This window comes from Pomacea canaliculata, linkage group LG11 (assembly GCF_003073045.1).
Source record: "Pomacea canaliculata isolate SZHN2017 linkage group LG11, ASM307304v1, whole genome shotgun sequence".
Lineage (NCBI taxonomy): Eukaryota > Metazoa > Mollusca > Gastropoda > Architaenioglossa > Ampullariidae > Pomacea > Pomacea canaliculata.
In genome coordinates, this window is record NC_037600.1 from 23,571,393 (window position 1) to 23,593,843 (window position 22,451).

At 41.9% G+C, this 22,451-nt stretch overlaps 2 protein-coding genes across 3 annotated transcripts in view; one reads left to right on the plus strand and one right to left on the minus strand.

Annotated features, from left to right (window-relative positions):
* The window catches only part of LOC112574793, a 453,350-nt gene that overhangs the window by 203,896 nt on the left and 227,003 nt on the right, over positions 1 to 22,451 (plus strand). The gene's annotated exons all lie outside the window — the stretch shown is intronic.
* LOC112574849 (ficolin-1-like) lies at positions 6,963 to 12,593 on the minus strand. The gene is made up of 2 exons (XM_025256170.1): positions 12,428 to 12,593; positions 6,963 to 7,460 (listed from the first exon to the last, which is right to left on the minus strand). Exons 1-2 carry the CDS (start codon positions 12,576 to 12,578, stop codon positions 7,252 to 7,254), a joined length of 360 nt encoding a protein of 119 aa, XP_025111955.1. The 5' UTR covers positions 12,579 to 12,593; the 3' UTR covers positions 6,963 to 7,251.

Here is a 22,451-nt window from a genome sequence, read left to right on the forward strand (position 1 = left end):
TGAGTTGGGAGGATTCAGAAAAAGTCCAGTGATACTAAAACTCACCTCCAGAAATGAGTTAGTTCATCTGGTGCACATGTGCTTGAAGGTCTGTGTGTGTGAGAGAGAGAGAGACAAGCTGTCGTGAGTGTTCTTGCTGCATTTCGCTTTCCTCCTCCCTGCATATCCTTTCATCGTGCTTTGCTTATCACACAGCTATTTTCATATTTGAAATCTGGATAGTGAGTTATACACAACCTCAAATGTACATCAACATCCTTACATCACTACATCCTAATAATATACAGTCCCCCGAGCACACAGCCGGTGGTAGGTAATGAGGGCTTTCACCTACAAGTTTGATGCCAGGTAGAAAGGTTACACCTTGAAGGGACAGTTTTGATTTTTAACTCAAACCTGTGAGGATCTAGGACATGTGTGTTTGCTGACGCAGCGACGAGTTTCCACGAATTAAATTTCGACCGGTATTTAAAAAAAAAAGTTTATTAACCTCAAATTAAAAAAAAATGGACTAAAAATATTTCCAGTGCTGTAGTTTTCATATCTCGCCTCGATAGCATTACCGTTCATGTCTTTCACTGGCACATCACTGTTCTTAAATAAATTGTTTATCTCTTTGTTTATCTTGTACAGTGTCTTCAGGTCATTTTTTCTTGCTGCTTTTTCAGCTTCACCTGCAAGTTTTTTTTATCTGTCAGTTTCTCTATGTAGACTCTTTTGTTGGATTTTGTCATTCTCTTTACCTCTTTGTTTAGTTTTGTATATCTTTGTCTGTGTTGTTCCTTCAGGCGTTCAGATCTAGTGCTGTTGGTTTTTTTTTTGTTTGGCTGACTTTCTCTGTTTCATGTCACCCACCTTGGAAGGATTTGGGAGATAATTTGGTCTTAAGTCAGTATCTGTACATGTGTCCGGACACGCGGTCCCTGAACCACAATTCACAGTCCTGGGATATAGTAGGACAGTAGCTCCTCCTCCATCACGAACTGTCCGTGTTGGTTGGCGCTGATAGCTCCACTCGGCTACCTCGCCCTTTGGTCTTGAAAGTGAGTACAACTGGGTGCAAACACTCTGCCCACTCAAAGATTTCCTGCCGCTGCCCCACAACAGTTGCCATCAGCAATGGACTGCAGCGACGATTCTCAAAGGTGGAATCAATTTGTCTGCTGTTCTCTGAAGACGACCACAACTGCACAGGTGGCACTGGGGTCTACCAGCCGCTACCTCCCACGTCCTGCTGCCGGACACAGTTAACTCCCTCGCTTGTCGTTTGGGAGGATCAGCCTCTTGGTTACAGCATACATCCCTCCTCTCTACACCACCACACCGCAAGTGCCAGCAGGCAGTGATACGTTCTGACTGAACGGGCTTCCCTTACTCAGACCTGCTGCCTGCGACTGAAAGATCACTCAGAGACAGACACGAGGGAAAAAGTCTGTCAAGTCGTACAAACGGAGAGAAAGGCTTCCCTCCACTGTCCGCTTTCACTGAGCCCGGCCCACCTATAATTACCTACTCCGCTTCGGCCCTGTTGTTCTGTTGTATCTTTTGTTAGATTCGGCATGGACTTTCCTGTAGCTTCTTTGATAGCCTTCAAAGTTCTCAAATTGAACCTTGAGCTGTTTTTCCAGTGTTTTCTCCATTCTTTCCACGAATCCGTTGATGGTAGGTTTATTCATTGGGCCTGGGTTTAGTTCCACATGGCTGCACCTGTCTAACAGTGGTATGAAGTAGAGTAGAATAACAGCGGATCACACAGCTACTCGCTATGTCGGCCTTTTTCTGGAGAATGTTTATCAAGACCGGGCTAAAAAGTCCGAGTTTTACTCATAGTTGGATCCTGCCCACTTTGCATGTTCGAGACTGAATAGGTGTACTGGATAAATTGCGTATATTTTACAGGTAATGAGGGAAGTTTCATCACATCCAGAAATTTGTGACCTGTCGGTGTTGTGAACACTTCTCACCCCCACCCACTCCAAAATGAATGAAATTTAACAAATCCTCAAGAGTAAGGCATTACTATCAACACATGTATCAGGGCCAAACCTCAAGACAGATATCTATCAGAGACATTTAAGTTTTATTTAAAAAAACCCAACTTAGTTTAACTTCTTTAAAGTTCAAAATATATACAGTCAAGGACCACAAACATGGGAAACTGTGGACGGGGATGGGCAGCTCTCTTCACAGTCTAGTCATCACTTGACCTCAAGTTGTCCTGTTTGTGTCCTCGTTTATGACTGTAGTCGATGTTTGCAAGATGTTTGCAGTTGTGAATGGTCTCCTGGGTAAAGATGTGACTCAGCCTGTTCTTCCAGAGATGGATGATCAGATCGCTGCCAGTACACTGAGTGCTTACTTTGAAGACAAGATAAAGACCATCATGGACAGCTTCAGTGACTCGGTTGATACTGTGGAGCAAACCAGTGACTTGTTTTGTGGCATGCCCCTCTCTAACTTTCAACCAGTGACAGAGGATGAACTATTGAATTTAGTTCGGCGTTGTCGCCCAACTACGTCTGTGGATGATCCTATCCCCACTAGTGTTCTTCTCCAGCACCTTGACATTCTACTTCCTGTACTAGTTCGCATAGTCAATGCTAGCCTTTTTCTCTGCCTCTGTACCAGACAATTTAAAACAGCTGTGATCAAGCCTATCTTAAAGAAGCACAACTTGGACCTAGCTTGTGTAAAAACTATAGACCTGTGTCGAATTTGCCTTTTGTTTCGAAACTTGTGGAGCGTGTCGTTGCTCAGCAGTTGACATTCCACCTGGACCGCTACAGCTTATTGGATAAATTCCAGTCGGCGTATAGACCCAAGCACAGCTGTGAGACAGCCCTTCTGCGTCTTATGAACGATCTTCTGTGCAGTGCGGATGCTGGGAAATTGACTCTTGTGGTCCTCCTTGATCTGAGTGCGGCCTTCGATGTCATTGATCACACCACTCTTCTGACTCGTCTCCAGATGGAGGTGGGCATTGGTGGTTCCGCCTTGCAGTGGTTCCATTCCTACCTCAGTGATCGCACACAAAGGGTGATGGTCAATCAAGCTTCTTCAGTGGCAGTTCCACTGCTGTGTGGTGTCCCGCAGGGCTCTGTTTTGGGCCCGGTTCTATTTTCTATTTACATCTCAGCTTGGTCCTCTCATTGAGAAGCATAATGTGAACCGTAAGATGTTTGCAGATGACACTGAACTCTATTTTTCATTTAGTACTGACAGTGAGTCGGTGCGTGAGGCAGTTTGTGCTGTAGAAGATTGTTGTTTAGAGGTCAAGTCTTGGATGTTGAGGAATAAACTCAAGCTTAATGATGAGAAGACAGAGGCGATGCTATGTGGTTCCAAGCTTAGCCTTAGTAAAGTCTCTCTAGACTCCATCCAAGTGGGTCAAGCTAGAATTCCTCTCTCCAGCTCCGTACGGAACCTTGGACTCTATGTTGACAATCTTCTAACTATGTCTGATCATGTCAGTTCTGTAGTCAAGGCGTGTTATTTCCATATCCGCACTCTTGGACGACTCCGACCCAGTCTTAATAAGAAGACTGCAAATGCAGTTGCTGTGTCCCTCATCGGTTCTACATTAGACTATGCCAACAGCTGCCTCTGGGGGATTTCAAAGAGCGAGTTGTCGAGGCTACAGCGAGTGCAGAATACGGCTGCGAGGATAGTTGCAGGAAAGAAAACAACTGACCATATTACTCCTGTACTTCGTGACCTGCATTGGCTTCCTGTGGAGAAGCGAATTGAGCATAAATTGTTAACCTTAACATATGGCTGTCTTCACGACCTTGCGCCTGTCTATCTACAAGAACTCATTCGCCGTTACCAACCCCAGCGGAACCTTCGTTCAGCAGCACACTTCAGACTTGAACGACCGAGTGTTCAGTCAGGGAATGCTAATAAGAAGACTGCGGGTTTCAGATCCTTCTCCAATGTAGCCCGCTTTTGTGGAACTCGCTTCCCTCTCGACCAAGGAGTCTGATAGTATTGGATCTTTCAAGAAACATCTGAAGACTCACTTGTTTAAACTTTTTTGAAGTTTTCATTTGACCTGCAGTTTGGTGGCTGCTGGGATTACCGCGCATTGAGCGCATCTTTGTGATGCGGATACTGGCGCGCTATAAAACTACATCATCATCATCATCATAGTCGTTGTTCCTCGTAAAGCCGCAAGAGAAACAGGAAGTGAAATCCCACTTGTCGACTGTAGAGCACGACTGGAAGTCCGCCATTGGTTTGACAATGACTTGGAGAGAGAGAAGGAGAGATTGATTAATTAATTTCTTTATTCAGTAGAACGCAAACCCTTTAGAGTATTAAGTATTAAACCTACATCTGACCATTGCCGGACACCACATCCCAAGACAAAGGCATGTAAGTATATTCCATTCACATACAGTCTTGGTTCGGTCCATGAGACAGGTTCACTAGTAGGACAAAGCAACAGGAATACCAGAAGAGTGGTGAAGTCTGTGTAGAGGTATACAATAATCTACACTACAGTATCAAATGCAGCTGACAAGTCTAACAACCAGAAATTGTTTTGCCGCCATGGAGCGCATGTTGCCAGTCCTCTAGCCAGTTAAACACACCTGGCAGTTCACATCTCAATCACCATGTTTGTACATATTGTAATTTCTCTGTCTGCCTTTTATCGCCTTGTTTCCAATTTATGTATTTTTTAAATTTCTGCCACTTAGTTCGAGAGCTCGATGTCAAACAACATAACTCTTGCTTTTTCTGTTGCCCTCATCATTAAAGATTTGTCATTTATCTACACATGTAGGCTATAAATAGGAAGATCTCAGTTATTGCAGTTTCCCGAAAATGGAGAAGAAATTGTCTTTCCTGTCTCCTGGCTCGTTTGCTGTTCAAGATAACTAAAGCAGTTCATTTTATTTGAAAGCCAAGGACAGTTGAAGAGGTTTTGCCTCTTAATTTGTAGAAATTGACTTTGTAAAGTGTGAAATACATGTATTCAGGTAAGATTTATTTGGTCAGGAGTATGTTATGATTATTTGTTTGATCAGCAAGAGAAAAGCGTTTATCGCTCTCTCTTGATATTTCCAAAATAGTTTGCAGTTTATATTACATTTGTTCATTTGTTTGTCTTGGTGTGTTCACAATTATTATTATGTTACCGGTGTATTTGAGTGTGTGTGTGTGTGTGCATACATTAGGTTAGCCTGTTTCATGTTAAGAACTTTATTATTTTACTTTGTTATGCTCTTTGCGTTAGGACACATTAGTGATTTCTATTGGTTAGGTGTGTCGTACTCCTTGCGAGCTCTTGGTTGTCTTTGTCACCCGGGGTAGAAATCTTTGAAGCATTGTGTTCCGGCCACTTGACGAGCTCCAGAGACTTCAGCTCGTGTCTCTTCATCATCTGAGTTGCTATGGTAGCACAATTATATTCTGTGTAACATGCCAGGCACTCTTCCCTCTTGCGATTGGCAGTAAGACGACACACAGTGCATATTATCAACCAGGTCAAAGGTTATCTGTGAGGGCCACACTTCCAAACTGCGAATGATAACCGAAGGCGTTATGCCAAGCATATATACATGGAGTGCACGCTGGACAACTTCACTGATGTTTGAAATATTTTCCTTCAACTAAACACTAGTCCTCCCTGCTGTAGAACCTTAGAGAATGTTCTTGTTCTAGAAATCCACAGTGATGTTGCTAAAGGATGACAGATGTGTTTATTTAACTCCCCTATAATCTCAGTGAATGTTTACAAACATGTTTAATGAACTGTGATCAGTGTGTCAGGGAAGCGTGTGTACACGGCACGACACCCTGTCGAAGACTGTCCCTCCAGGCAGCTTGGAGGGTGGCCGGCATCCCGGTGGCCAGAGGAAGAACCGACTAACCAACCTTTGAGTTTCTTTCTTCCCGTGTATCAAAGTCACGTGTTTGTAAAGGAAACAAGTAGAAGTGAGATAAACATAAAGACCAGTGCAACAACTGCACACCTCATGAAACTTCAGCAAAGGACGGCTTTGGTTGTACATGTTACAGAAATATTCTTTTCTTGAAAGCTGTATATTAAGACTAAAGAGTGTGTGACGAGTGAAGAAAAAGATATAAAGGAATCGAAAGATGGAAAAAGTGAGTAAACAGAGAGAGACAGACAGAGTGTCACGAACTTCCCGCGGACATGCGCACTCTTTCAAATAAACAACAGGAGATGGCTTCAGTTTAGGACAAATACTTATTCAGCAAAGCGTCACGTGACATTTTAGAATACAACACAGCGAGGCAGTGCAGGCAACAGTCCCTCCAGACTTTAGTAAATACAAAATAATGCAAAATACTAGCACACAAGCACAACAAATGGCAATATTAACAGCGTACAAGCCGAATTACAGCAGTTACTAAAACTACACAAGCAAATCTACATCAACCCCCCGTAGGAGAAGGAGGAGAATAACGAGGCCTCGAAAGGGGAGGTAAGATTGACTACATAGTGATGTCAAAGCGACAAATACCAACAATACTACTTATTATTTTAATTGCTTTAATGAAAATATCTGTTCATTCTTTGCAATAGTTCTATTTGTTTACACGAAAAGTAAGCCTCGCTGATAGCTTTGTGAAAATGTCAGTTTTTGTTTGAATAAAACAAACTCCAGGGTACTGTAAAGTTTCACAACATAACACAAAATAAACTTGAAGCCTTTTAATCACCAAACAATTAGAAAATGTAGCAATCTGAGTCATGGTCAGTCATCGTCAGTAAGCAAATAATAAACAGAAGTGTTGTATACAATCAGTATCCGTGTTTTTGCATTATTTTGTAAATGAAACTCTCAGATGATTGTTGTCTTTTTCAGACTGAGTCAACTGGCAACATTGCATAAACTATTAGGTGTTTAGTGACACTATTATCCCCGTTTACTATAAACTATTAGGTGTCTAGCTAATATACAGTTCATGACACGTTTACTATAACACAATTAATGCTAAATTAATTAATTAAACTTAGATTTTACGTTTGTAAACCTGTTAGTTTATCAAAGCAAACCCAAATCTGAAAGAAGTAATACAACACATGTATAATAGAATCACCAGGCAATATACTCAAAGTAAACAATTAAAGTACAGTAAGTAGTCTGCACTAGGGTCAGATGTTAGACTATTGTGAGAGGTTAATGTACACTGAGCTCACATCATCAGTGGAACCTGTAGAGAACAGTGAACAGTGGACTGGCGGTGTAGGCAGTGAGTACAGGAGACAAGGTGGTGTTAGGACCATGGCTTCATCTTCATCTCCGAGAACTTCACGAAGCCGCTGTCAGACCAAACCATTTGATCTGTAAAAGGGTTGTTGAGGCCAGCCTGGAATCTACAGCCACGCGGGTACCACCAGGCGCCAACATATAATGTGACACAGTCGTCCTTCTTTCGGTCATAGGTTTGAAACGTGCCATCGTAACTAGCTTTCAACCCATCTCCTGTAAACACACAAACACACACAATTCTGTACTAGTAGACACACAAAGTCCTAAGCACAAATATAATTATTATCACTAAAAAAACATCTATACAAACTTTTGTTATTAAATGTGTTATTTCTGTGTTGTTCATCATAACAAAGCCAAACACCACGGAACACAAATACAAAAAATCTTTTTTTTAATTTCTAATGATGCTTCACCCAGCATATCATCAACAACATAAGAGTGAAGATAACAGTTGTTAACAGAAGAATGCCTCAGCTAAAATGTGTAAAAACGAATGAGTATAACTAACTCTCCCTTGTGGGACCCCGGGGTATGCTTGCCTAGCGAGCATTGTTAGAATAGGGTCCTGCCATCCAGCCAGGCGTGTCGTAAGAGCGCGACTAAGGTGGACACCTCACCTACAGGTACAGTAAATAGGTGTGGTAGGGCTAACAACTCTACCATGTAAAAAAAGCATGTTACCGAAACTAAAACCAGAAAACTCGTCAATCATGGCGAAGGTAATGAAGCACACCAGGTGACTGGACTTATGATGGACGACGGCCAAACCCGAGATGGAGCTGGCGCCCCAACAGGAGTTTACTCAAGCCGAGGCAAAAGTTGAGGGTGGGGTGCTGGAACGTCCAGACCTTGTACCAGACTGGCAGGATGCTCCAATTAGTCAAGGAGTTTGACAACTACAACTTGGACATCCTGGAAGTCAGTGAGGTCAGATGGACCGGCACGGGAAAGAGGAGACTAGCATCAGGATATACCATCTTGTTCTCAGGAAGATCAGACGCTCAGCACTCTGAAGGAGTGGCTCTACTCCTCAACAAGAAAACGGAAAAGGCACTGCTGGAATGGAAGCCTTATGGACCCAGGCTTTTGAGAGAAAGATTCCATTCAAAGTACACCAAGCTGACAGTGCTAGCTTGCTATGCACCAAATGAAGACAGAAGGCAGAAGACAAGGATGTTTTTACGATCAGCTCCAGGCAGCCTTAGAGAGCGTTCCAGCCCTCGATATGCTGCTAGGGTACTGGTATAGGATAGTCATCATCGGTGACCTCAATGCCAAGGTGGAAGTGACAACACCTGCAGGAGCATGTCATGGGCAAGCATGGAATTGGAACCATCAATGACAACGGAGAGAGACTGGCAGACTTTTGTGAAGAAAACAACCTACTGATTGAGGCACACTCTCCCACACAAAGACATCCACAAGGCAACGTGGACATCACCAGATGGGATCACAAAGAACCAGATAGACCTTTTCATCAGCAACCGAAGAAGGAGGAGCTCACTTCAAGATGTCAGAGCCTACAGAGGAGCAGAAGTTGCCAGTGACCACACTCTTGTTTCTCTGAAGCAGAGAGTGGACTCCGGCAAACTGAAAAATCCAGCCACCAAACGAGCCTTTGCTTTGGAAGTAAAGAACAGGTTCCAGGCACTAGGAGACCAACAAGAGATGACCTTAGACGACTTCAATCTAGTCTTACAGGAAACAGGAGAGAAAATACTGGGCATGACGGAGTCCCTGCAAAACTTGTACAGGTCGTTGCAATGCAGTGTTTTAAAATCCCAGGTTGTTGTGTCACACAGAGCTTACAGACCCTTCAACGTCTGTACTGGGGTGAAGCAGGGCTGCATTCTGTCGCCGTTCCTCTTCATCCTGGCCATGGACTGGATCATGAAGACTTCCACCGACAGTGAGAGGAGAGGGATCAGATGGACCACGACAATGACAGCAACAACAACGCTGGAAGACTTGGACTTTGCTGATGACATTGCCCTGTTGTCGCACCGCTACCAAGACATGCAGAAAAAAACAAATGCCTTCTCAGAAACAGCTGGAAACCTTGGCTTGAAGGTCAGCACACAAAAAACTAACAGTTTGAGAGTGACCGCCAGAGTCCAAGACAGCATCAAACTAAATGGAGAAGAGATTGAGGAAGTTCACAGTTTCTCCTATCTTGGGTCCAAAATGTCAAACACCGGGGATGCGGAGGTGGAGATTCAAGCCCGACTGGCTAAAGCCAGCCAAGCCTCGCCTCACTCAGGAGCACATGGAAGGCAAAAAACATCAGCCAGAAGATCAAGCTGAGAAATCTTCAAGTCAACTGTGATCAGCAATCTCCTTGACGGATCAGAATCATGGAAGATGACCAAATCCATCTGTAACAGACTTGATGTCTTCCAAAACGATGCCTCAGGCGTAATACTTCACATCTTGTGGCCAAAACACCATCACCAACGAAGAACTGAAACCGAGTCCATCACCACGCAGGTTCAACGAAGGCGTTGGCGATTGATTGGACATGTGCTCCGCCAGCAAGACAACAGACCTCTCCACAGTCGCCCTGCGATGGACTCCAGACGGCCGAAGAAAACGAGGCCGCCCAAAGGAAACTTGAGAGAAGAACAGTGGAAAAGGGAGATGAAAGGGATAAGGGCTGGACATGGGGTCACCTGGAGCGGATTTCAGCCGATCGACATCGGTGCGGACGAAGGTTGAGGCCTTGTGTGCAACCTGATGCACGAAAAGGAATAGAGAGATAGATAATTATCTCTAAAATGACTGTAAAGTTTACAATAGGATATGAAAAGTTCATCTAAACCTTTATAATGAAAGTAAACAAGAGAGAAAGTATAGAGAGGATAAAGTTATAGAAGTAGACATGTGATCTTAGGTCACGGAGAATGTAGTAAGGTCATTTTCCAGCATTACCCTCGGGTCGACTACTGCGAGCATCGTTCCTCTTCCTGTTCCTAGTTCACTATGCTTGTCTTAATGTGAACAGCTTCTGTAGGAATTAGCAAGAGAACAGCACAAAGTCTGGTGTCTGTTCTATTTACCGACAACAACAAGATCCCATACAGTGAGGCTCGGCATGGGCCCTGACGATGTCTTCAGATTATTAGCTTATCTGTTTCTTTTCATGCCAAGTGTAACAAATGTACAAAGACATCAACCAAATAATGAATACTTAATAATACTTAGAATATGCTGTATAGTCTGCACACTAAAATTCTTAGTTTTGTAAGCATACAGTGCACACACTAATCTCGTACTTAGTGTAAGCTACATTACAGTGCACACACTAATCTCTTACTTAGTGTATACTAAAGGAGAGCGACATACACAGCAAAGGTGTTGTTGATGTGACCTGTGTTGTGTCTAAAAGGTTGAACCACAGAAGATGTCTGTAGACACGGTATAAGGACACGTGCTGTCTGCAGCATGACTTTGCTGAATGATGTGGATACTAAAGACAAATAATGTGTTTATTGTTTGTTGCAATTGCGTAAACAACTTGTATCAACATGCCAAACTTTCTTGAATGTACTTGTACGTGTTTGTGTTGTTATCTTCATGTTAGAGTTTTAAAATCACACTGATAAGCCATGCGGGTCTTAAGTTGTCACTCCCACACCCGACGTGTGACATCACGTGACAACACGAGCCCTCCGTCACCTAATGTGAGGAATGGAGAGACAGATATCAGAATTTCTAATTCCACCACCACTCAAGTCAAAGGCGAAAGGTCACACTGCCCTGTAGGTCAAAGTGTGAGGAAATTCCTTCCATATGTTAGAACGGTAGCTCTGTGGCATTGTGGGACAGGCACAGCGTCAACGGTCATGACTTGGGAGACAACAAACGACATGGGAGAAATATCTCTGCTACAGTGGAGACGATACCAGAGACAGAGATACATCGTGGTCCTCCTCGTGATAAAGATATTGTTGTAGCTGTCATTACCCAACTACTGCATGTCACTCGCCATTCTCAGTCCTGTAGTCGCTCAAAACAAATTCCAGGACACAAAAATAAGTTTTCTAAAATGTAAAGCCACACAAATGAAGTTGACAGTAGTAATAAAACATTCGCCACCTGCCATGACGAAACGAGTCTCAAGTCGCACAGAGCAGTCGGTACTCCAGGCCCCGGACGGTGGTTCCGGTCAACTGAGTGCAGCCTGACTCTTACTGAAAGTTTTGCCACTTGTCCTAGTATTCCGGTATGTCAACCATGCAGTTTTCTTCATTTTGTTCTCATTTCCTTACTTACATTTAGCACACTAGTAGATAATGTTTGAGTATTGTACTGTTCTGTGAGTTGCATGTTGAGTAGATTGCAACAGTTGTTGTAACATTTCTGTTTATTTGCTAACAGGTCAAGGTTCTAATAGCACGCACATATTCATGTCTTTGTATTTTTATTACCTAAAATGATGTAGCTTGCCGTATGTTATCATCATGCAAACTTTAGCACAGTGTCAAAATGAAAAGTATCCGATGCTAGGGAGACACATGGGTTTGCTGAAAATCTTTGAACCCGCTTTTGTCAATAAGACGACCAGCGTACTTTCACAGTTGTAATACATATAACTCAACTTTAGGACGAGAAGAATAACTTTGTATCAAATAAACAGACTAAACCCTGTACATTTGGAAAATATTCAATTTGTAAAATACAAATTTCCGACTTGACTGACTCATTTCGTCGTGGCGGGTCACATGTCACAATAAATAATTAATAATTTGCATGCAGTCAAAGCCTGACAGACTCAAAACATATTAAAACAACACAATGACCACAGCTCACTAAACACGATTGTACATAATGAAATTACTCTTTAAACAAGTCTAGTCACGACTTCACACTACAGCCCTGAAAGAAAACGTCAGAAGCTCCTAAGAACACACACACACAAACACACACAAACACAAACAAATCCGAGACAAGAGAGAAACCCACAGAAATCTCTTTTCCCTGATCATCTCACTGTATTTTCAAGTTACATCACAAGGAAACGCACACGATAGGAGGCGCTGTCACCCCCACACACATGCACGCAAAGCCACACACACACCAAATGTAGTCATCCACTTATTTCTTAAGCAGCCAGACAGGCAGCCTGCCAGCTAACGTGCGTCTCACTCTTTCTTACTGTTGAGTGGTCACGTACGTACCTGCGTTACCCGAGTAGTAGCCCACGGCAAGTTTGTAGCCATACTCAGGACCGGACACATAGAAATAGTCGTACTGCGCCCAACGACGTTTCCCGAACTCAGCCACCAGGTCCACTCTCATGCGCGTTCCAATTAGTCCATAGGTTAACATTTTGTCAATCGCGTCTAGGCCTGCGACAAGACAAGGCAATGACCTCATGTCAACAGACAAGTCCAGCAGTGAAATATTTGTGTTGATCTTGCTCAAGAGTTCACATGAACACAGACATGTCGCTGGTCATTACCTGTCCTATGATGTTATAAAACTGTTGACATTATTTGCTAGACTTTCGAATGATAAAAAGGTAAAATCACAAAACTAACTGAGTTTAGCTTTGTATTACTACCAAATAATAAAGTTATTCTCATCATGTCTCCTTCAAGTACGAGGTCCATGCCTGTATACCGAAACAATAACAATGTTACACATACCCATACAGAACATTAGGATATAGCATCAGAAAAGCTTACTCAACAAAAACTGTACAACAGATAACACCACACTGGGAGAAGAATTAATTAGTGGTAGAGCTGTACTCCTGATTAACAAAATTACATTTCTGAAAGAGAAAGTTTTAAGGAAGCTATTTGAAGGCTTCAGATGTCGGCACAGGCGGAGAGAGGAGGACATGTCAGAGCAGTGTGACTCTCAGTAGCAAACTTGAGGAGTTTGCCGGTCTAGTGTAGGACACAGAGGAAGAGAGTCAACAACAGACTAGAGTGGTAAGGTGTCACTACAACAGACACAACAGACTAGCGTGTAAGTGTCAACACCAGACACACGACAGAATGTCCAGTACATCTCAGACACAAGACTAGGGTGTAAGGTGCCACTACACAAGACACAGACTAGACTAGGTGTAAGGGTTCACACTACACAGACACACAGACTAGGGTGGTAATGTGTCATACAACGACACACAGATTATTGGTGTAAGTGTCACTACAGACAGACGACACAGACTAGTGGTAAAGGGTGATCAGTCAGCACACACAGACTAGGGTGGTATGCTGTTCAGTACAGAGACACACACAGACTAGGGTGGTAAGGTGTCAGTACACACACAGACTAGGGTGTAAGGTGTTCAGTACACAGACACACAGACTAGCGTGGTAATGTGTCAGTAACACAGACACACAGACTAGGGTGGTAAGGTGTCAGTTACACAGACAACACAGACTAGCGTGGTAAGGTGTCAGTATACACAGACACACAGACTAGGTGGTAATGTTCAGTACCACAGACACACAGACTAGCGTGTAAGGTGTCAGTACACAGACACACAGACTAGCGTGGTAAGGTGTCAGTACACAGACACACAGACTAGGTGGTAATTGGTGTCAGTACACAGAACACACAGACTAGGTGGTAAGGTGTCAGTACACAGACACACACAGACTAGGGTGGTAAGGTGTCAATACACAGACACACACACACACACAGATTAGGGTGGTAAGGTGTCACTACACAGACAGACACACAGACTAGTGTAAGGTGTCAGTACACACACTAGACTAGGGTGTAAGGTGCAGTACACAGACACACAGACTAGCGTGGTAAGGTGTCAGTACACAGACACACAGACTAGCGTGGTAAGGTGTCAGTACACAGACACACACAGACTAGGGGGTAAGGTGTCAACACACACACTCACATAACACGTGCAAACCACATACATACTTGTATTTACACACACAAGCGATATAGCTTTAAAATGATAATGAACTATGATTATACACATATACACAGGTGGTTTAAGACCATTCTCAAAGACTTCATGTAGACTAATATAAATAAATAGACAGGTCGAAGGACATTTTTACACACTATATCCTTATTCACAACAAAACAAAATTATAGACTGTAATACAACTGCACGAAATGTTTTAGCTACTGTGTATTAATAAAGTTCTGAACCTATTCATACCCTGCAGTCAGATAATCCTACAGAAAACAAAACAAAAAAACAGAAAACAAGAAATAATTAACAAAACAAAAATAATACAAAACAAACCAAAACAAACAACACAATACGCCGCAGTGATTTATTTGGTCACAACCTTCGTGTTTCTTTCTATTTGAGACTTTGGCAACTGAGACACTACAGGATCATCAGCCATCCATTCATTCCATGACTAGCATCATCATTATCACAGCAAACAAAGCATGCTAAGGAAACAGTACACAAAATAGTGAGCAATAAGCATCCTAGGACAAAATTATAATAGAACAACAGAAACAACAACCTGCGTATTGACCAGTAGACATCACACAAACAACACAATAAAACACAACACTGATTACAGCCTGACTTTGAATGTAAAAACAAATGTCGAGGTTACAGTTGTGCAGGAGGAGGGATAATGCCAGAGAATGAAAGATATCACATCTTACCCACCAGAAATCTCCAGTGAGGTTACCAAACCCGTTTACATATTCTGTCCAGTTCGGTTGAAGTCAACTGTGAAGTCGCGACGTCTCTGGATGATGCACATGACACAAGTTCTATAGGTCGTTAAACTATGGTAACAAAGCCGCAGCATGTCGACAGGATTCAGCACTAATCACAGTTTAATGAGTTCACTAAGGATGAGTCAAAATTGATAAAATATAACAGCTTACGACTTATTAGCTGTGATCATGATTATAATTCAACACTTGACGGTTACGATAGACTATGTGAAACATGGTGTAAATAGTATAGTGTAGTATATAGTGTAGTATACAGGTTTGTATGTATATATAGTGTAGTATATAGTGTAGTATAGAGTGTAGTATATAGTGTAGTATACAGTGTAGTATTATGTGTAGTATATGGAGTGCAGTATATAGTTGTAGTATATAGTGTAGATACAGTGAGTATATAGTGTAGTATAGTAGTGTATAATGACAGTCATGGGAACACAATGTACACTTTCCTGGCTGTAAAGTGTCACATCGAGTGCTGTGCTCAATTATAGGGAATATAATCAAGATAACAAATGCATGATACACCGCCGATTACAAATAGCATTTTCTTTCAACTCCTTATCAAACCTACAGTCGCTGATGATGAAGCAGAATGGATGCAAGGGGTTAAAGGATGCGACTACAACACCGACACATGCACACCAAACACACTAAATGTAGCCTGTCTACAACACCCTCAACCCACGGAGTCTACCAGCGAGATAGACAAACTGTTGGAAACAGAAGGGGATGAGATCCTCTCCTGCTTCGTGTTGAAATGCAAAGATGTCAAAGACAAATTATTCGTGGATACTATGAGCTGTAAGGATGTGACCCTTGGGTATAAGTGGTTGTCGCACTGTTGCGAGCAGGATACAGTGTGTAGGAGAGATGCTACCTGAGTCATACACACTGACCACCTGAGTCGTACACACTGACAAACACGACCACACGTACCGTCAGCCGCCGTCCGCAGTGTCCATGTCACACACACTGCGAGAGGTTCGTGCGTCTTACATCAATGGGTAGACCCCACTCTGATGCCGCCTGATGCCTGCCAGTCCAGACATGACCCTATTTGTACACAAACAAAATCATTCGCTCGTAAGGAATTGTTAATAAGGCGAAGTGGAACTTGGTACAATGACGGAAACAATGGAGGACAAGTAGGGCAATAATCATGACAACTTCAATAGCTAATCATACAACCGTCAAGGTAAAGATTGAGTCCCTCGAGCAAACAGTTTAAATGTGCTTACAGTACACAGTTCACACTGCTCTGATACAAGACAGTCCTGACCGCGGGTAACACTAGCCATCCCACAATTCTAGCTCTATGTCTACGAGTACGACTGTCATGTGTACATATCTTGTTCCTCCTCCTTATTGTCACTTCTGCCTCTCATCTTCATAGCCACTTCCTCCTCTAACTTTACCAATCAGTTTGTATAAAGTAATAAAGTGACAGTTAGAAACGACTTTCACTAGAGTAGACAACAAAGATATGTGGTAGTGGCAACTGTGATGTCTTCATCCATACAGTGGTGGTCTAGTGCTTTAACCCTTAACCCAATGTCTCTGAGGTTAACTGCCATCTTACAATATTAGAAAAGGAAGAAAACCGTTAACCGTGGACATGAATAAACATGAATCTGAACTTGTTAAATCCGAAATATATGTAACATTATGACAGTTGTTTGATGAAAATAAATACTGTAAACAACTTACTAGACTATCTTTACTGTACGAAACAGACAAACTGACGTAGACAACGTGTGGGACAAGCTGAGTACTACTCATCCTTCTACTGCTTCTCACTTACTGCAAAAACACTTCTTCTCGGCTTGATCGAAGGCATATTACATAGACATCTGCCTTTCATTAACAATCGCTGTGGTCAGGACAGTCAATCTGCTTCACACAGTAAGTAAGTGTACCAGTATCGTCTGAGGCAAAAGTGGACTTGCAGATTTCTGGTAGTGGTCCAGCCTTTTGCTCCGCTTAGGAGACCAGTATGAGGGAGACTGATGAGCGGTGACATTATGAGACGACACAGACCTCCACTGGCTGGCAAGGAGAGGTAGAAAGACAGAGACATACGAACATAATGCAAAAACATTTGACACAATAAGAGTGAAAGCAAGTTATGTCAACATTTCCCGAAAGGTTATTGTGTTACTTCAAGTTTCAGCAAAAGGCGCTGTACGATTTTATTTGTGATTGTTTACTGTTGTCTTGCTAGCAGCACGCCTGTCACAACACTAGTTTGACAATAATTATAAAGTGGAATGTTTTCTCCATTCCTGCTGTGCTCCCCCAGTGTGTCAGTCCAGACGGTCCTGATGCTAGAGTCCTGGATGTCTTGTTGTCAGTGTCAGAGCTGCAGCGAGGTGAGGACGTCTGGCACTTATCTATCATTAGCGATGACAGACATCTCCCACAGTGACAGTGTAGTTTCCTAGATAGCATTCTCTTGATAAATATGAGATAAGTGTGACACGAATAACACTATACAAGTTCTATATATTTCTAATCGTGGATTTCAGCTAAAATCTTTAAAAATAAGTGACGATACTTGTTGTTGTTACCTAAACCCCTTGTCATTCAATGTTCACGCAACAACAACTGTATCAGGAGTGCCAGTAGATAAATGTTAGTTGCAATGTGGGTAAGTAACATTAAATAGGTAGAAGTTCATGCTGCACACAAGTAAACATTCCGGGACCTGAAGAAGTCAAATAAGTCATGTGTGTGGAGGCTGAGTCCACAGACTGTGCAGCTAGCAATTGATATTAGCATCGGTTCATACCTTGTTATTTGTCTTTATGCAGTTCACCTGCAAATGTTGAGCATCATTTCAGACTAGTACAACCAAAGGAAACAAGTTCATTGTGGAGCGATTGAGCTATCTTCTTCCATTTGTGAACTTAGATGTCAGTCGTAAATGAAGTGAAAGTGTTAGTAAACACAGAAGTGTTATCTGTATATGTGTGTAGTACATTGACACTACACTGCAGTAGTAACAGATTAGTCGTGGTTCACTGTGATTCCTAACCTTTACACTTTCTTCTACAGAAACTAACACTATCAAGGTTAATTAGCACAGCAGCAATTTTGTAATTCAAGTAATTTCCTCAACTTTGTGTACCTAACTAAAAGTATTATTAATCAACCTTTTGTATTCAATGATAGATTATGGCGCGTGAAGTTTGCTAGTGAAATGTGTTTTGTAGTCCTTATGTAGGCGACTACAGAATCGTAGAAAATACACAACAACATACTCAACAGTGTTGTTGTTTACGGGGTGTCCGTTGATATTTGTTGACAACGCGTGCTATAATAGAACATGCAGCGCAGGACACTGAAGCAGACTTTAGCAGTTAGAGTGCACAGTCACCTGCCATCTCTAACATCATGTTTAGTATCCAATGTCAAGCTTTCCCAACAGACTTTGAAATCAAAGGTAGGCAAGTCTTGTCAGTCTGGCACCTGCCCTTGCAGCTTCCAGAACTGACCATCCCGGCCACAATGAGGTTTCACGTAGAGCGCTGTCAGGATACTCTGTGAAGGTCTCCTGTAACTCGTCTGTGCTCACAAGCAATGTGAACAACGTGGTAAAGCAACTATTTACAGACTGTTTAAGTTGAAGTTATTGTTTTTCTATCATTTACAGAACGCATTTCCAACAACATCCATAATCAAGTGAATACTTTCTAATTGTTTTGGCCCACGAGTTTTCTATCATCCATTTGTTCTTTTATTTCAGGTCTGTCTACTGCGGCTATGTTGTTTTATAATTTATTCTTTAGGAAGGCGCAAAATTATAGAAAGCTCTTCCGTCCCTAACTTTAACAAGCCGACAACAAAAGGTGAGTTTGTTGCTGTCATCTACACACAGAAAATTGTCTACTCACTGTTAGTATACGTGTAATGTGTGTGTATAGAAGTACCCGGGGTGACACCTACACACACGTTGAGCTCGACGGGTGGGTGCGCATCGCAGTCGTCCTTAGTCTGCAGCTACATTGTGCCAATCTTTGTCAGACATTCAGCGCCTTGCAATTAGAATTTGGTACTTTTGAAAATTCTTATAAATAATGTTATGATTGTAGTATTTATTATAATTATAGACTATTAATATACGACACTCAGCACATCTCAACAATACCCAGCAACAGATAATATAACTATAATCTAACATACATAAAAAATGAAACAAACAGAGAGACAGTGCGTCCGGGAAGTGAATCCGCAGCGTGAGACAAAGACTATGGTGAAACATGTCATAAAACAACAATCTTATTTTAATGTTTGGTCATTATTTACATATTATTTAGACACTGACACACGATCAGTGTTTCAGTTGTTATTGGACTATATAATAAAGCTTGATGTTAAACCTGGATTATTGTAAAGCCAAAGTCAAACGAAGATTCAAGACGGTCTTACCTTCCCGCCATTTCGTCAGGACACAAGGAGACACCCACACAGAGAAATACGAAGAAATCGCAGCATCGTATCCATTGTGTAAGCACATGCAACAACGAGAAGTTCGTGAGTCATTTCTCGTGCAATATTTCTTTATTATATTAATTTAAATCAAAAAAATATTTACGACTTAGAATATACAAAATTCATAATAAAATATTTTCAAGTATCAGTCGTACAAACATACACAAAAGGAAGCGATCCCTCACAGCTTAGACTAAAACTAAGTTAAATGTGTCTGCATGCAGAAGACATTGAAGGGACAATAGACACAGTGTCAAAGGTGACAACAAAATAACAATTAACAAAGGTAATAAAAGACAGCCAATACTCAAAGATAGAACTAATAAGAATAAGAGAGCAAAGGTCAGTAATGTAACTTGTTACAAGACACAGTATTGCTTTCCCTTGATACATTATTTCATAAGAGTGTACAACAAAGTGATAGCAAGTGCTAAGAAGTGTAGAAAGAAGAAAATAAGGAAACAGAACAGCTTTATAGCGAGAAGAAAAAGCTGATGAAATCTGCTAACAGTAAAGAATCAAAAACAAATTAAAAATCAAGTCTCTAGAAAATGCAGTCAAACAAGGGTCTTGAGGATGAGGAGATACAGAAAGACAGCTCTGTAGTGACCAAATCAGGACAGAGGGGTAAAGCACTTTAAGCATACTAAATAAAGATGATTGATGTGGATGGTCAGATACCCTGAAGTACCAGTAGTCAGCACGTATGTCCTGTGACATCATACAGAAAGTCAAAGAGCAATTAGTTAAAACTGTTAATCATCAGGCAATGTATTGTCAATAATATATTAAAGCTGCATCCCTGTTATTATTCTGATAAACTGTTCAATTCGTACCAAAGGAAAACTCAGTCTATTACTATACACTATACAACAAGACAAACCAGTCAGGTATACCAAGGATCTCTCTCTTACAATACATTTAGGTAAGCTTTATATCTCTCTAATAAAATAAACGCAAGTGGTCAGAAAGCAGCCAAACAATGACAATGGTAATCCTTATTATGAGAGTAAAATAAGTAAGAAATGCATTTCATTGCTCCGCCTTTACAGGGAAAGATAAACTGAAGTAATTGTAAGTTATGAGAATTAAGTATAGGTAAGTGAAATGAAAAATATTGTATTAAAGGGTTAAAAAACATATATTACAAGATTCTAGCAAGGAGTATCGTCTAGAGGGCTCATCTAATTTTCTGAATGTGCTGAGGTGGAGTTCTGAGTCATTGCCTAAGATGATAGGGAGGCTGTTTCAGATATTTCAAACTTGATATAAAAATTCTAGGAGTCTAGAAATGGAAGGAGTAAGTTTTGAAGAAGTTGTAGTGTCTTGGAGAGAAAATAGTAAAGAGAGTGTATGAGACTGTTTCCCGTCATAGTTTACATGAAACTGCTTGATTAAGTAATCTGTTTCTGAGAGAAGGACGCTGGACAGGGAACATAACACAGAGGTGTATCGGTTATCTATTTTACCTAGTATGCGGCAGTAGAGAACCAGTTATCCAGAATATGAAGCTAACCGTAAGCACTGATGTACTGTCAAAGCCGCAAATTAAGTGCAACAACAAACTACATACCGAAGCTATCACAACCACGTATGCATAGTAAATTAAGAGGATAAATAAAGCATGTAGCAAGTGGTCAGACAGAAATAAGGCTTGTACAAGAAAACATTGTAACCGCCAGAATACGCCTGATCGCATGGCTGTGATAGTGCCGGGTCATCCGCTCACACTAACAGAAAGGGAGCCTTCCGTTCAACAGACCTTGGGCATCGGCTACTGAACGCACACCCCACGGATTTCTACTGGCTCTGGTGGTCACTCCTGGCTGCTGGTGCATGTCACATACCGCTACAGTCAGCAGTTCCTGCGTGGTCACTCTCCAGACTGTCTCTCACTGTCACATCAACACGCTCTCGCTCGAGACGTCATCGGTAGATCCCCAAGGACGCTAAACGCTGTGGGTTCGATACAACAATCTGTCTCCCAGGGCGGAACAATGCAGCGCTAACAACACCACGGGATACAGGCGTGAAGGTTTCGCCCAAACTGAGCGAAGGTGGGGAGGCATGAACCAAAAATGGTGACACGCACAGAGCGGAAAAGAAAAAGAAGGTTAAGATAATGATAATATGTAGAACTATACAAAAGTATTGCAAGAAAATATGAGCTGTAAATAGTGCAGTGAAAATTGGTATTAGACTAGGTTGACAAATATAATTAGTATTATTGGGCAAATGATTGTCAGGTATTTTAATGACAACAATGTGATTAGCACTCAGTAGTGTACGAATAATAATGTCTTGTTGTAGATTGCAAATCTATTCAGAATGTTCAGCACGGCAAGCAATTAAAAGGTAGAATGTTCGAGAGGAAGATGTTCAACCAATGTAGCGGATGTTCAAAATGTCTTATGCGAGAATTAGAATGTCTGGGAGGAGGGCTAGAGATGTCGAGGGGTAAATAATAGGAGGGTACGTGGTGGGCCATTGTGAATTGAGAGAGAGAGAAGTTAGGCAGCTACAAAAAAAAGATACTTGTATTAAAGAATTCAGAGTGAGATCAATCTCTGGTTGATTCTGTACGAACAGCCACTCTACGTACATTTGACGTGTTGTTTATCAGATGCTGGAGAGAAACACAAAGATCCAGACATAGTATTAAGGCTATCAGGAGAAGTAAGATGAGTCGATAGACATAACCAAACATTTCATCAGACTGACTCGCTGCTTTCATCTTCCCGTGATGCGTGTGTGTGCAAGTCAGACAACGCACTGGTCTGCTCGTCACGTTGTAACGACTAGAGGGATCATTTGTGAGGAATAATAGAGAGAGGAAGAGCCTTTGTGCTCTTTGGTTTGTATATTTTCCTATGATTTCTCCCATCTCTACGGTTTTGGTTCTTTGCAATTAAGATACGGCTGTAACTCCCAGCAACAACGAGAAGATATGCTGCTGCCTCTGCTGCTGGTGGGATTCGCTACCCCCCCCGAACCGCCCTAACGAACCTGTCGCTTCTTCTTTCA

Bases quoted from the DNA above. Each gene is read 5' to 3' on its own strand.
- LOC112574849 (XM_025256170.1), bottom strand. From the start codon at position 12,578: ATGTTAACCTATGGACTAATTGGAACGCGCATGAGAGTGGACCTGGTG. The intron at 7,461-12,427 runs GTACGTACGTGA...GTGTGTTTACAG, and splicing joins CTACTACTCGGGTAACGCAG to GAGATGGGTTGAAAGCTAGT.